The sequence below is a fragment of the Gavia stellata genome, chromosome 3 (genome assembly GCF_030936135.1).
Source record: "Gavia stellata isolate bGavSte3 chromosome 3, bGavSte3.hap2, whole genome shotgun sequence".
Taxonomy (NCBI): Eukaryota; Metazoa; Chordata; class Aves; order Gaviiformes; family Gaviidae; genus Gavia; species Gavia stellata.
Window position 1 is genome coordinate 15,172,748 of NC_082596.1, and position 15,176 is coordinate 15,187,923.

Consider the following 15,176-nt stretch of genomic DNA (forward strand, 5'->3'; position numbering starts at 1 on the left):
CACTTGAAATCTGTCTGCTTCTATGGTCTCTGTGCATTATCACATACTTCGTGCTGTCTTTCCAACAGCAGCCCTGTTTCATTTACAATACAGGACCCCCCACCTATTCAGCATCTCCTCAAATTTGATTTTATCCTCCTTTTCAACGTTCCTTCTCTTGAAGGACTGATGGTGAGGGAGAGGGCTGGAGGGAGCAGGGGAGTCAATGGGGAGATTTCTCAGTGGGGTTTGCTTTTGTCTGGGGGATGGGGCAGGATTTATTTCAGGACAAGGAATCCCCTTCCCCAGCATACACAAGCACACACATTTTACAGGCGAGATGTGGGCTCTGCGTGCAGCTGTGCTGGTGTGCAGGGGTGTGTGTATGATGGACAGACGGAAACGACCCCACTCCTGGATCCTGTTGTGACTGTGAGCACCTTTTAAAACTCCTTTCCCCTGAAATAAACCAACAGTGTGACCCATGGTCTGTAAAAGGCTCAAAGATACCCGGGGAAGATGATGTTCAGAGAGTTCAGCTGTTAAGTGTGAGCAAGTAGCACATGGTGCTCAGTATACACAAAGATGTCTTAAAGATTTATAACCTGACCAGATCTGGATGGAATTTGGTAGGCATGGATGAACATATTCACTTAACAAAGGCCATTCTTTCCTGGCCCCCAAAATCCAATCTGTTGCTCTAGGGTACGTAAGCCTGAGATCTGTTTATAGAAAACAGAGAATTTTGTTTAACATCAGTATAGCAAAGTACACATCCTTTGTTTTAATCTCAAAAATGTTTGGCATATTTTGCCTTAAATCAAAAATAGGTTAAAAAACCCCACTCCTTCCAGCACAAAAATGGTCAGTGCAAATGTTAGTTTATCACAGCAAAAATCAAGATCTTACGAAGGAAAATGTTGGCTAACCTTAAAAAGGCACACTGCTATTACCCTTCCCCCTGGGGGGGGCCGCTCTAAGGAACCTTCCTTTCGCCTGCCACAGTTGCAGCCTTCACTATGGTATCCCAACGTAAGGATGATAAACTCCGTCTTTACTCCCCCAGCCTAGCTATTGCGATATTTAGATTTCATGTGTGCTATGTATTGAGAGCTTCTATTTTATATCCAGTCAAGTAGGAAGCCTTCAAAATACTTAAAAATCACAGTTACAATAAATGAATTTATAATAAATAAATAAGACACACTCCAATCCATTAAAAATCCAAAGGTTCTGCTGTTCTTATCTGGATGCATAAATTTAAACCTATATGCACTCTAGCAAAGGTGGTCTGTGCTTGGAAGTGGCTTGTAGGCTGGCTCAGGACACAGGATTAGAAGTTAGGGTACTCTGGTTTTGTAGTTAAATTGCTAAAAGCAGATAAAAGCACTGCAGTTAGTAGACTCTGGTGAAAGACCTTGAAAAGTGAAGAAAATAATCCAATCCATTACTGATGAGCTCTATTAAATCATCAGAAAGGGCTTGGCACCACCTTGTTATCTGCACATGACCTCTCCTGAGGCATCTGTGGCCAAAAATAAAAAAAGAAAAGAAAAAAAAGGACAGATTAAGCAGCGCCTCAGAGTGCTGCATTTGAAAGCAGATCTTCAGGACAGGGACGCTTTCCATAGAGTCACTTCAGGCAAAGGTCACATGTGTGCATATAAAATCATTCCCGAAAGCAGCGCCTTTGTCCCCCAGCTATCTCCCAATGGAGCCATTGTCCCACCAGGGCAGCTGGCACCCTGACTTCAGCTGCGCAGCATCGGGATCCCAGGCCCAGGGTGGCCAGGAAGGCCCTCCGGAGGCGGCCCAGGGCCAAGGCAGCCTGCGACCTTCCCGGGCAAGTGCATCTGCTGGGAGCCGCTGCTGGGGCCAGAGCGAAGCAAAGTTTCCCCATCAAACTTCAGTCATGGAGAAAAAAGACCTGCTGGTACGGTAGGAGCATCTTCCCTCCACTTCCGTGCCCTGTGTTTTTCTGGCTTGTTAAAGGAGTCTTAAATAAATATAATCACAAGCAAAGTCAGACTATGAAGTAGCATGAGTATGTTTCTGCCAAGTGCAACTTAGATTGGTATTTGGCAAGTTGGAAGCCCTTTCAATGTGTGTTCGGGGTGCTATTGGAAGTGCTCTGATTCGTAAGTAAAGTAGAAAGTATTATTTAATGCACAGAGAAGAAAAAGTATTTTAAAAATCATAGTAGATCTCTTACAGCTTGTTTTGCCTTCTGAAGATGTCTTCTCTCTTAACTTTTTTAATATAAACTGCCTTTCATATATATTGTTACCTTATAGCAATGTTAAAATTGGCATCAAGCACAGACACAAGCAAAGTATCTTGTGTTTTGTTTGTATTTACCTTCTACAACATTAATATTATGCAAGTACATAATCATGAGTTTAAAACTCCCACATCACTTGGCTTTTGATTTATATTAAAATTTCCAGTGTCTGGAGCTTCACTGGTAAAGTCCTGGCCTTAAAGGCAATCTGTCTAAATAAGGTTCCTATTACAGGCACCTCTACCTAAGCCTTTTCCTCCAGAGAAAATATATGGATGTCTTTAATCAGGGCAGTAATATCTCAAGGATCTGTTAATTTTTTTCATAACTCCCTATGCCACAAATGTAAAGTGCTGATTAGAGAGGCAAGTTGATAAGGAGTTAATAAAACAGTGCACTCCTTGTAGTTCCCCTCCGTATGGTTGGACTCATAATGGTTTTGATTACTCTGATTTTGAAGTATTAATCATTGGGTCCCTCTTTTGTATCTCTTTGGCTTCTGATTTGCTTAGATTTTAATTGCGATTTGCTTCTAATTACTACTGATCTACGCAAGCTTCCTGTCAGCATGCATTAGAGCTGTGCAGGCTGCTCCTTATTGCCACCACATCTGTGATGGAAACGCTGAGCTCTGCAAGTCGAAGCAGAGCACTGACTTGGATTCAAAAATAGAGCATTTCTGTTGCAAAGCAGGTATTGCTGCCTTTGTTTGAAAGACTGAGTTACCAGAGCAGTGTCAAGTCTCTGTCTGCAGCTTACATGAGTGCCCTGGCCCTCCCCACCAGAGGTGTGGTGTGGAGGTGTGCTGAGGGCCCGCAGAGTAAGGCCTGGTAGGTAGGGAGAGGTAGCAGGGGGCTGCCTGTACCTGAAAGAAAGAAGAGGCTGACTCTGCCCCTAACAGTGGCTGCCCACAGGTGACCTGCTGAACTGTTCAGGGATGGCTACAGACATTTTTAGATTAAGAAAAGGCTTCTCACGAAGTCCAAGGCTGCAGAAATATTTCCTCCGAGCAGGCCTGTATAGCATGTTAAGAAAACAAAACAGTGCTCCATTTGTGTAGCAATATTTGTTCTAGAAAATCTTGCCTTATTTCAGAGGATGTAATATGATGGTTAAACTATGACTTTAAAGTCATTTCAGTGGGGAGGTTTCCAATGATTCATCAAGGATGCTGGCTGAGTTTGAATGCCAGATAGCTAAAGATATGTTAGCATCATTCTTGAAAGCTGTAGCTGTTAATAACAGCACTCGCATAGCAGCCTTTACTGAAGGACGCCAAATGTAATCATTTGACATTAGTTGAACTGGAAGTAGAGGTAATGAATATTTCTGAAAGATGAATGAAAGGTGGTGGCATGAGACTGCTCCTGGCAGCGCTGGGGCTAGCACCACCTTGTCCAAATTCCCATGCGCTATTGTAAGTGCTCATTTATGGCGCTTCACCAAATTAATGGGTGACTTATGGAAATGGAGCAAAACCTGTTATTGCTGACACACCAGTAACACAAACTGGTTTTCATGTGCTTGCAAATTTGGAGGAATCTTTGACCTCTGCCACACCTTGCTGGAGGGGGGCTTTTGAACCTCCCAGCACTGCTCTCCCCATGCTGCCCGCGCCAGCCCAGTTGGGATGCACCCTCCCTTGAGCTCATCACTGGGTGAAATGATGACTATGTCTGCAGGGTATTAGACCAAATGATCTCACAGGCTTTCTTTGTCTCAAAACCCATGAAACTGTGTGTGCTCTCCACCCATTTAGAGTAAAGGAGAACAGGGTCACTGTCACTTCAATACACAAAGAAATGTAAATATATAAATAAATACCTGTGGGCTCTATTGGAATTGGAGAACTATTTTGCTGTTGTGTCCTGTTTAAATTCCATTGCTTAGAAGTTCCAGTTGCTAGTGCTGTACATGAAAAATTACATGAAAAGAGATTAAAAATACAAATACCAGGTATGTTCAGCTCCTCTCTTCTCACCCTGAGCCAGACAGAGCTTTTCTGCTATTGCAGGTGGACCTTCCTTACATCTGTGACTGGGAGATAAATGTTGTCCTTGGATGCCTCCCCTTCTAATACAGTTCCTGTCCAGCCACTCTCTTTTCATTTCTGTGGAAGACATCATGCTCTCCTTCCACTCTTTTTGTTGTGAAGTACCTCAAAAGTTTCATCTATAAGATTTCTCCTTTGTTTATCTAATTTCATAATATCTTGTAGAGATTTTTAATAGGAAGCTGTGGTGGGTTGACCTTGACCGGCTGCCGGATGCTCACCCTGTCGCTCTCTCACTCCCCTTCCTCAACAGGACAGGGAGAGAAAATAAGATGGAAAAGCTTGTGGGTTGAGATGAAGACAGGAGGATCACTTAGCAATTACCATCATGGGCAAAACAGACTCAACTTGGGGAAAATTAATTTAATTTATTGCCAATTAAAATAGATTTAGATAGTGAGAAGTAAAGACAAAAATTAAAACAGCACTTTTCCCCTGCCCCCACCCCCCTTTTCCGGGGCTCAACTTCACTCCTTCATTCCTGACTCCTCCACCTCCTCCCCACCACCCTGGGCAGCATGGGGGGTTGTGATCAGTCCATAACAGCCCCTCTCTGCTGCTCCTTCCTCCTCACAGGTCTCCCTGCCCCAGTGTCGGCCCTTCCCACGAGCTGCAGTCCTTCAGGATAAATCCAGTCTGCTGAGGTCTCTTCCACGGCCTGCAGGGGAATCTCTGCTCCGGCACCTGGAGCACCTCCTCCCCGCCTTCTTCATGACCATGGTGTCTGCAGGGCTGTTTCTCATAATTTTTCCGTCATTCCTCACTACCTGCACAGCGTTTTTACCCTTTCTTCAATATATTTTCCCAGAGGCGCCACCATCTTGGCTGAGAGGCTCAGCTGTGCCCTGCGGTGTGTCCCTCGGAGCCGGCTGGAACCGGCTGTGTCCGGCACGGGGCAGCCCCGGCCTCTCCTCACAGAGGCCATCCTGCAGCCCCCGCTGCCAGCCCCTGGGCACAGACACCCAATACAGAAGCCTTAAAGCTTGACCTCATACCTACAAAAATAATGCACAATTTTACATGTTTCTGGACTCACACCCTCTGGTCTTCTGTTGCCGTGTATTTTTTGGCTATTTCAAGATTTTAACCTGAAAACCTTCTCATTTTGGAAGTCATCTCTGGCTTTGCTATCACTTGCCTCTTCATTGGCTGTCACTTTTTTTTTCTGAGGCATTCTTGGGAACTCATTCTTGAACATAACTTTATTTTTTCCTCCCAGGTCATCTAGTGTGGAAACCTGCACATAATTTGTGAACGTGGCCAGAGTTGTTCTTCTCCCGCTCCCACAGCAGCTACCTCCCATCCCCATCACTGCAATTCCCCCTTTTATTCCCTTCACACCTCTTTATTTCTTGCTGCTTGTTGTTAAATAGCATGTTCAGCCGAGGTCCTTCCTCTCATCCCTGTGGTGCTCAAAGTACTTGGGATATATTAACCATCCCGGGTACCACCGCTTTGTTCATACATGCTTTTTGATCTAATGCCAAATTTCAAGCTTCTGGCTCTGCATTGACATCTGTCAAAACGCAGGTAGCTGTAGGCAGAAGGCAGGGCCTGCTTCCTAGGCTGCTGGGCCACACGTGCGCTTAGCCAGGACTAACCCATGAGGAGATGCTCCCAGACAGATCCACACAAACTAACCCACCAGGTCAATCTTTTGCCAGACATGGACGATTTGCAAGAGGGAAATGTATGGACCTGAAGAAAGGATAATTTTACTGCTGTGTCCATGCTGTAGCAAAAGTTGTCTGAGTCAGTGCAGGCAGGAAATCTCCAAATGGGCTCCACAGGGAATCGCTCCAGGTTTTACGGAGAGCCCTGTGCAAACCTGGGACAGGATTTGAATACTTCCCTCAGCACTTTGCAAACAGCATAACAAAGCAGAGGGGAGGAATACAGCCTAGGGACACTCCATCCCACACCCTGTGTTTTCAATGACTTGCAGAATTGCTTCAAACTGCCCTATTTAAGTGCAAGTCCTTGAGGCACGATGAGATTTTGGTGCAGCAGGAAGCACCAGCACTTTTGACAAACAGCGGTAAAAAGGGCAAAGAGAATAAAGTGAATTTCAAGGTAGAAGTTACTACTTGCAGAGTATTTGCTGTATATTTCCCCTTGGAGAAAACCCTTTTCAGTCATATTAGCTGTATGTGCCTGGTGCTGTTGATGAATGTGATAGTTTGAAAAAGTTTTCTGGCCATGGCAGGAGAATGGGGAACGGGCCAAGGGTTGGTGGGGATTACTGGGACAGGATGGTGGTGAGGAACCGGTGTTGTGGCAGCAGCAGAGGGACTGGGGGATCAGCCCTGCACCAAATTCAGTGTCAGGGCTACCAAAGCTGGGACAGAGAAACTCTGATTGCAACTGCAGGGACTGTAACAAATTGCAACCCCTCCGGTTGCTTCAGTCTGCAGTTCAGTATGTCAGCATGGCCTCAGACATGAGTGGGGTGGTGGGAAAAGGCCGAAGGCAGCCTCGTCTTCATCTACATCAGGATCAGTGACGAATGTTGGGTGCAATACTTTAATTTCAAAGATTTCATAGGTTGTATAAAGATAAAATATGGCTTGTTTCAGCCATGGAGAAAGAAGAGTATGAGCTTGTGGCTGGAGTGTGGTACCAGCAGCAGGTGACCGTGGTGGGATCTGGAAGATGGGGATGATGGCTGCTCTGTGCAGCCTGAGTGCGTGGCTCAGGCCAGGAGAGTTGTGGCTTCCTCGGTCATTTTGGCATTCCTCAAAGGCTCTCTTTGCACCTCCAAAAGGAATTTCGGCTGGGACAATCCAAAACATCCCGTGGATGAAAATATGGCACTACAGGGGTGTGAGGAGAAAATGTCCTCATGAAACAACACTTCATAAATAATTATGTTGCTATCACCTGTAAATGCCTGCTTTCCTTTCTTTCCATGAGGCTGCACAGCTAAGGTGGCAGTGAAGACAACAGGCAAACCCCAAGACAAGGTCACCCCTTCAGGGTGGGATAGAGGGAAGGGATCACTGCTGTAAAATTGGGTGAAATTCCCTTGGACCTGATGGCCTTTCATTCAGGATAAATGTAAGAAGCCCCTAAGTGCCTCTTGGATATCCAACACAATAGGATTCCTTTCCCTGCTCGGGGAAACAGCATTTTTTTGTACATTCTTTGTAAACGACAAGATCGTACCAAAGAATCACTTCATGCCACAATCAAAGTCCTCTCTTAAAGGAAACAACCTGAAGGGTCTCAATCTCAGCTGGCTGCCAAGTCCAAAAAGATTCATTACTTTGGTCATTTGTGCTTGACCACATAAATTCAATGCATCTAAATAGGGTCTAATTTTTTAATGTCCCTTAATGTATGTTGGACTTGTGCGGTACAACTGAAACAGAACATTAACAACAGACTAGAGACCACAAGGTTGGTTTACTCCCCCCAAGCCCCACAACAACGAGAACAAGAAGGAAAGATTCCCTTTTGGAATCTCCAAAGCTCTGTTCTCCTAATATATTTTGTCACTTTTTTCACCCCCAACACTACGATGCCTTTTTCTGCCTTTCCATTGCTCTGCCCAGCAGCCCAGCATTTCCCCACGATTGGTAGGAAATGGCTATGACAGTCGTGGGATATTGGGTGCTCTTCATCTACCATGCTGTCCTGGCAGTTGCTGCTGGCAGTGTCAGGCCTGGTATATATGCTGAAGCTGACGCCTCTCCAATAGCCTCCCAAGCCTCTGCCCTGTCCCCTCTGTCCCGTGGTCTGACTGCACTTCCACCTGCCCCTATACAATGGGGCTTTGGGGTTGGCTTATTTGTTTTATTTATAATGCATCAGAGTAGGAAGCAACGAAAGCAGAAGCTTTCCTACTGTTGCTTTTTTAATCCAATACCTTCCAAAAACTTGCTGAATTATCTGCAGAATCAAGCAGATGCTTCAGCAGGCTTAGGCTGCCTACAAGCAGGGGTATGAATATGAGGTTATAGTCCGATACTAATTTTCAAAACAGCTGTCATGGCTTAAGCTACCACAGGGGAAGTTGTATGTGTTCCTGCTCCCTCTCAGTGCAAAGTGAACCTGGTTTGCCCCAGGGATAGGGGTGCTCCTCCTCTGCTGACTTCAGCTGTCACGTAAAGATATTGCTGATCCTTGCCTGTTTCCATCATCCGTCCTATTTTCTTTACCCAGTGTGTTGTGGTTTGTGTTTTTTTTTTTTTAAAGGTGATTTGTTCATAGTGTTCCTCCGCACCAGGCTGGAGGAAGATCACCCAAGCAGTGAAACTCCCATGGTCAGTGTGGTGCAGGGGAGGGGAAGAAGCAGCTGGGCTGGGAAACTCCTCACCCAAAAGGATGAAACATTGAGTTCGCACACCTGAGCAGCAACAGCAGGCACTGGAGGCCTTTCCTTCAGCTGGTAAAGCTATTGCTGGAAAAGGAGGTCTCTCCACCAGAGCGGTAGTTTACTCAAGTCCTTTTTACGTGGGTTGGATCAGATGTTGCCTTCAAAGGTGTTTGGTTGGAGTGTCTTGGAGAAGGGGTAGCAATGGACAGTGAAAGGACGCTAAATTAAATAGCCCCAGCTGTTTTACAGGCTCTCTGTGGATGCCCAGGAACATCTGTCTCTGCCCTGAGAAACTTCAACAAATATAATTTCAAGCTGACTTTAGTTTTGTCTGCTGTGAAAAAGAGATTGACTGTGGTGGGGAGCCTTCTGTGAAGGCTAAGCAAAGCAGAGCTGCTTTTGTTTTACAGCAACCAGCAATCATTAAACCGAAGAACTGATTCTTTCTGAAAATCTTGTATTGCTAGATGAAAAAAAAGGTGAGTTAAACAAAACTTAACTCAGTGAGATTATTTGCTTTAAAGTATTGAAGAAATCTTTTCATATTTAAGTAGGCAGCATTTCCCTGCTTGTTTAATCCATTAAAAAAATTATTCTTTATTCCTTTCCAAAGTTTTATGCTGAAAAGGTGAAAAAAGTATTTACATCAAAAAAATCTTATGCAAACCCATGCTAGCACAGAGTTGCATATTCTTGATTTCTAGCACTTTCCTCCATTTTTTTTACATTGCTTTCCTGCAGAGCTTGAAATTTATTCAGTTACACATTATGATATGGGTTTAAAAAAGAATTTCTAGCAATGGATCACATTGTTTTGTTGTTGAAATGTTGCTTATACTTTTCTCACCCGGAGAAAACAGGGAGTACTCTTCCAACAGGATGTTTTTCCCTTCGTACTTACATTTGTCATCTTTGCACTCGGCTGTAATCAGAAAAAAAAAGCTGGCGTTGGACTAAAGTGGTGGTGACACAGTTCAACTTAGGAAAATTTGTGATGCTTGGAAAGTAGCCCATCTGTCTGAAATGACCTAAAAAGTTATACGCAATTGTTTTACGCTTTTGTGCTTTGCCATTAAAACAGGCAGCAGCAGATGCATGTTAAGAAATGTGGAGAGCCGAGTGTATGCTGCGGTGACACTGCTCCCCTGGGAGCAGCAGCGGGCGGGGGGGGAAGAGAAGAGCTTCTCTGTGCTCTGCCTTCCACTCCTCCGGCCATGGGGTGCTGCATATTTACAGTACCTGGCTTGGGGTTCAGAAGCAGTAGCAGCTCGCAGCTCACTGTATCTCACAGGCACGCTACTTCCAGGGCTGAGGACCAGAGCAGGGAACTCATCCAACTGCAAAACCTGTCAAAGGAAGGGAATTTTTTAACCTGTTTTGACTCACAGTGTGGGCCTAGGAATGGTTGTTTGGGGTGAGAGGGATGGAAGTGATGGCAAGGACTAGCCAGTCTGCCAGGGCTGCTGGTAGAGGCTTGGTATCTGGACTCTACCTGCTGGTTTTATTTCTGTTCTGAAGGAAGAAGGCAGAAAATCCAGTTATTTCCACGTTAATCAAATGCCTCAGCCCTCTCAAAAGCTGGGGATAGCTTAAGCTTGTGTAAGTTATAAAGAAGTGTCTTTCAACTAATGAGATAAATCAGTACCCCCAAAAAGGGGTTGCAGATGGGACTAAGTCTGTGACAGTGTTAGCTGTGTCCTCATTTTATGCATTTTTTTTGAGCAAAAGCCTGTGCAGTTCCTATTGTACCCTCCTCCACAAAAGCGTTCATGGCGTCACTCAGTGAATCAGATCAGGCAGTTTAGCCAGCTTTTACTAACTGTTTTTTTTTCTTTTTCAGGGGACACCTGAGAAAGATGTCCTGATTTATTCAGGATTTTTTGTTAATAGAGGATCTCCTTCTCTTTATGCTGGACTGATTGTATTTAGTGGTGCAGTCTTGCAGTCCCTATGCAAATAAAATAGCTCCATGCTTGAATTGGACTTGTGTTCATGTGAAGTAGGTTGAAGCCCCAGAAGGCTCACAGCCTTTTTTTTTTCTTAACTGCAACACTGTTACAGCCTGTCCTGTGCTCATGCATTCATTTACAGTGCCAAAAAGGCTTTCATAGGTACAGACGTCTATAGGTCACCATAACAGCAACCAGTTCTTTAGTCTTGAGATGCCTCCTTGTGCATAGAAATAGGAGGAAAATGTGCCCACGTGAGGGCATGTCCCTGTTTGTTGTGGGGAAATCCACTGTTTCCAGCCTGATCCCACTTTGCTTTTTCCCCAGAAGAAGTATCGGTGCTGCAGAGCATGGATGTCCAAAGCCTCAATTGCAAGGCACGTTGAGAGCAATATTCCTAGTGACATATCTCTTTAAACTGAAATCAAATAAGGTTTTGCTATTTAGAAAATACCCATGGGTTTTTTAGATTAATGAGAAGAAAAATATTAATTAAAATACTTCTTTTTTTGATCCAAGTGCCAAAAACATTAAAAAAAGAGAGATTGAAAACAAACAAACAGAAACCCTTGTTCGGCAAAGAAAACAAACTCAAAGTAAACAAAACAGTATTAATTATATCCACATTTTACTTGTAGGGAAGAGATTAGCACTTGGAAATTTTTTAATCATAACCAAGCCTTGAGCTTGAAAAGTGTGCCAAAATAGAGTTTGGGCCAAGGGTAAATATGATTAAGTAGGAGAGATATGTTACAGGATTATTGTGGAAGTCCCCACAAGAAGTTTTATATACCCAGGAAATTCAAAGCTAATATTCTACTGAGAAATGTTCAAACATGGTAAAGGATGTACATACAAGTTACACAAAGAAACGAGGAACATGATTTGATGTCTAGAAAACCTGCTTTATTGCATCTTTAAGTATCTTTCCCATCTTTGTTCTGATTTTTGTTGTTATTTTTTCTTTTGGCTTGAACTCATTATTTCTAAAGGGCTATGGGTTTTGTGGGGCAGAATAGGTTGTACCGCTTGTAAAATCCAGATAAATTAACAGTGATTGTGTGTGGCACATACAAGGTAGCATGCAAGGCCCTTGAGACATCCAGACTACTGTCAGGGGGTAGGTGGGTGATTTTCACACTGCTGAAGCCTACAGCTCTTTTAAAAAGATGGATGTAAAGCCATTGATGGGCATCTGTGATACCTGTCACCATCTCAAGCAGTGGGAAGCAAGAATGGGGACCTGAAGACATACTTAGCCTCGCATGGGCTGCATTAAAAACACATATGGGCTCTTTGGCTTCATGTTTCACTCATTCATCCCCTCCATGAAGAATTTATTTTTTATCATGGAACAGTTTTCATTATGCAGCATGCTAGATTTTTTATATATGATTATCTTAAGAAATACAGTTCTGAACTCAGTGCATTTTAGTGAAGTACTTGTGCTGCTTCATAATAATAAAATTGTCCAGAAACTGAACTGGGAAAATGTTAGTTTCTCTAAAGATGATGAAGGTATATATGTTGGATTAGTATTAATGCTGTTGCTGTCATGCATGCAGTTCACAGGGAGAGGTGTAATACTCTGTACTGGAGCGGTTGGTCTATTCTCTGTAGTACTGCTGGGAGGAGAGACAGTCATTCAGGCACGCAGAGCTTTCTTCAGATCACTGAAAACTTGTCTTCTTTTTTCAGCTAACCTAGCTGCTCTGATAAAAGACATGACCTTGCTTATAAACCTTGCTTTGCTTGTGTGTGGGCACAAATGGTGATTGTGTGTGTAGGATGCACTTGAGCTAAGGCCCCTCCACAGGTGTCAGAGGCAGCTTCAGGAGCTGCAGTGCTTTTGCCAAATCCACAGCCCTCATTTAGCCACCAAAGCTGCTGCATCTGATGTGGGGTGTGTGACTATTTATTCCTGTACTGCACTATGCCCTCCTTTTTTCACCAGGCTACCCACTGGGGTTTCAGTCCTTGTCCCAGTGAGTATATAAGTGTTTTATATGAGTAAAGCAGAGAGACTGGGACTCAGGTCCTCCCTTGGCTGGCGGTTCCTCTTCTCGCTCTGGGTAGGCAGAGCATGTAGGCTCAGTTTCGGACAGGTGTGCACCCAATACACCTGTGTTTTGTGCAGGATGTGGTTTGGTAGCTGTTCTGGGAGGGCACTTACGGGAGGGCAACATGAGGAGGAATGCAACGAGGAATGCGACGTGCTTTGCTGGTTGTTCTCAGTGAGATTCAGGCCCGATTCAGATACTCATTTCCCAGCCCTGTGAACCCTGCAGGCGTTATGTAGGCTGCTCAGAAATGTTGATGGGCCTATAGGTGCCTAAGGCACTTGGTGCCTTAGGGGTTAGGCTGTAGCAAACTGCAGTTTTAAAGACTTTAATTTGTCCAAGAACATCCCTGAGGGTCTGGCACCCCTTTATGGATCTTTCTGGTCGGTTGAGAAAGTTGTCCTCAGCACGCTTCTCTAGTGCACCAGTCACTATGGTTTGCATACCTTTCCCCTCAGGGTCGTGATGAGCAGACAGATAATTGGTGACTGTACCAAGCTGCAAGGTGCTGTCAGGTGGTGCTCTGAGGTACTGTGGTGAGGAGGGTATACTTTCATCAGCACAGCTTGGTCTGTGGGTCTTCTCAGTCTCATGGGGTAGCAGTGAGCATGGTGGTGCAGCTCCTTGGCAGTCAGTCCTGTGCCCTCTACCAGCGAAATCACATCCTTGACAAAAAGCAGCTTTTACATGTGTAAGAAAAAAAGATACTTGCAGAAGCTTCTGCAACTCCCACAACATGTCCCAAAGCCCAAGAAAGGGACAGTCTGACCCTTGTCTCTGCTAATAACTTCTTTTCCTCTATACCCTGTCTGCCCCCTTAATAAATCCATGTGAACTTCTATGTCCTTTATGGTCAGATTATAATTTTTTGTTTCCAAGCCAGCTTGCCAGCCATTTGAAATCTGTCACCTGCCGGAGTGTTTCGCCTCCATCAGGTAAAGAGGACTTCTCAGTGACCCTAGTACTCTTAAAAGCTGAGCAGATACAGGTCCCTCGTCCTTCAGCAGTTCTTGTGTATTTTTTCCTGTGTACCCAGGCTGTGCAATCACGTTTCTGGGCTCCTGTATGTGGCTGTAGCCTGGATCCTGGGCTGATCTCAGCTGAGGGACTGCTCATCATAGGTCATCACCCTCCTGCACTGACTCTTACTCTTCTTGCTTCTCCTTTTGTCATCAGACTGCTGACCCTGGCTGGCTTTGCTGTCCTTTTGCTGTCCCCGCCCTCACACGCTTGCCTTCCCTTCCCTCTCCGTCTTGTTTATCAGTCTCTGCGCTGGCTAAGTGCCGAAGATATTTGGTTTTGATCTATAAAGTCCTATAAAAATATAGTTTAAAGTCCTTTATACACAGGAATCAGCTCTTGTTAAGTTGTGTCTCTTTGGTTTTGCTAAAAAGCCTCAGGGTGTTTTCAGTGATGTACCCACATCTTCCCATGTTCACTTCAGCTGCTGGAAGCTTATTTGGTTTCACAGTGCTTGTATCTGAGGAGACTCAGTGTGGACACTGCTTGAATTTCTATAGTTTATCAAAAGGTTTTGTTCTTTGAAATTGCTATTTCATGTACCTGACTAACTGTTTTTCTTGGCCACAACTATATGTGGAAGCTGTGTTTGGGGGAAAATTTGGAGAAGTCCTTCACCTTTCTGCCTTTCATGCTGCTGTCAAGCATACGGGAAGCTTTCACCCTGGCCCCCCTTTCACCTGATGTGGCGGCACCCAGCAGTGCAAAGTGGAGATGAGTAGCTAAAAAGGCTCATTTCTCTAGAGCCCACTCCATCCCCAACATCTGACTCAGCCAAAATACTTGATTTCCCTGCATTTTCTTTTCTCATTAAAAAAACTGCTCAAGAAAAGTCGGTTTTATATAAGACTGTAGATACTGCCTTTCTTACATTAACTCTGTGCAATAGCAGAACAGGAATGCTTGTAACTGTGGAAATGTTGCAATATGAACTTCTCATTTAAAGTGTCACCTAGTGGCTGGTTGGAAGTTTTGCATCCGGAGTTAAATAATAATCAGTATGATCATATAAGCCATAAAAGCCTAAGCCAATTCTTATGCACAATAATTGATGAAGAAGCATTTGATATTCTGTTGATGTTGTTAGAATTCCTTTTTAACGTATTTCATTTAAACCCTAAAACTTGCACTGAACCACTGCATTCTTGGGCCAGGAATACATTATATCAGCTTTAGTCTTCCATATTCTGATGAGTAAAATGGCAATTAATTGCTAAAAAAGTTAATTGCCAGGGATCCCAGCAGTGAAATTTTGCCTGAACAAAATCATTAGACCTTGTTTACGTTAGTAAGTTCCTTGTGCATCTGTGGTGTGGCTTCAGGCAGAATCCTTGTGACAAAAAGATGATTGTGCATCTGAGTATGCGGTCGGTTCAGAGCTACTGGGAAATGTGTCTTACATAACACATACGAAAAAGATTAGCAGTTTCAGAGTCATCATCATCTATAGTTCTAAAGGATATTACAAAGGAGGTTAATTAATACAATATACTTGTACCATGGACCAGGAAACATA

At 44.1% G+C, this 15,176-nt stretch overlaps 1 protein-coding gene across 1 annotated transcript in view; it reads left to right on the forward strand.

The window, feature by feature from the left end:
* Positions 1 to 1,690: 1,690 nt before the first annotated feature.
* Positions 1,691 to 15,176, forward strand: part of ENPP2 (ectonucleotide pyrophosphatase/phosphodiesterase 2) — a 69,006-nt gene continuing 55,520 nt past the window's right edge. Inside the window, exon 1 of the mRNA XM_059836196.1 lies at positions 1,691 to 1,912. Coding sequence (XP_059692179.1) covers positions 1,691 to 1,912 — 222 coding nt within the window. The remainder of the gene's footprint in view (positions 1,913 to 15,176) is intronic.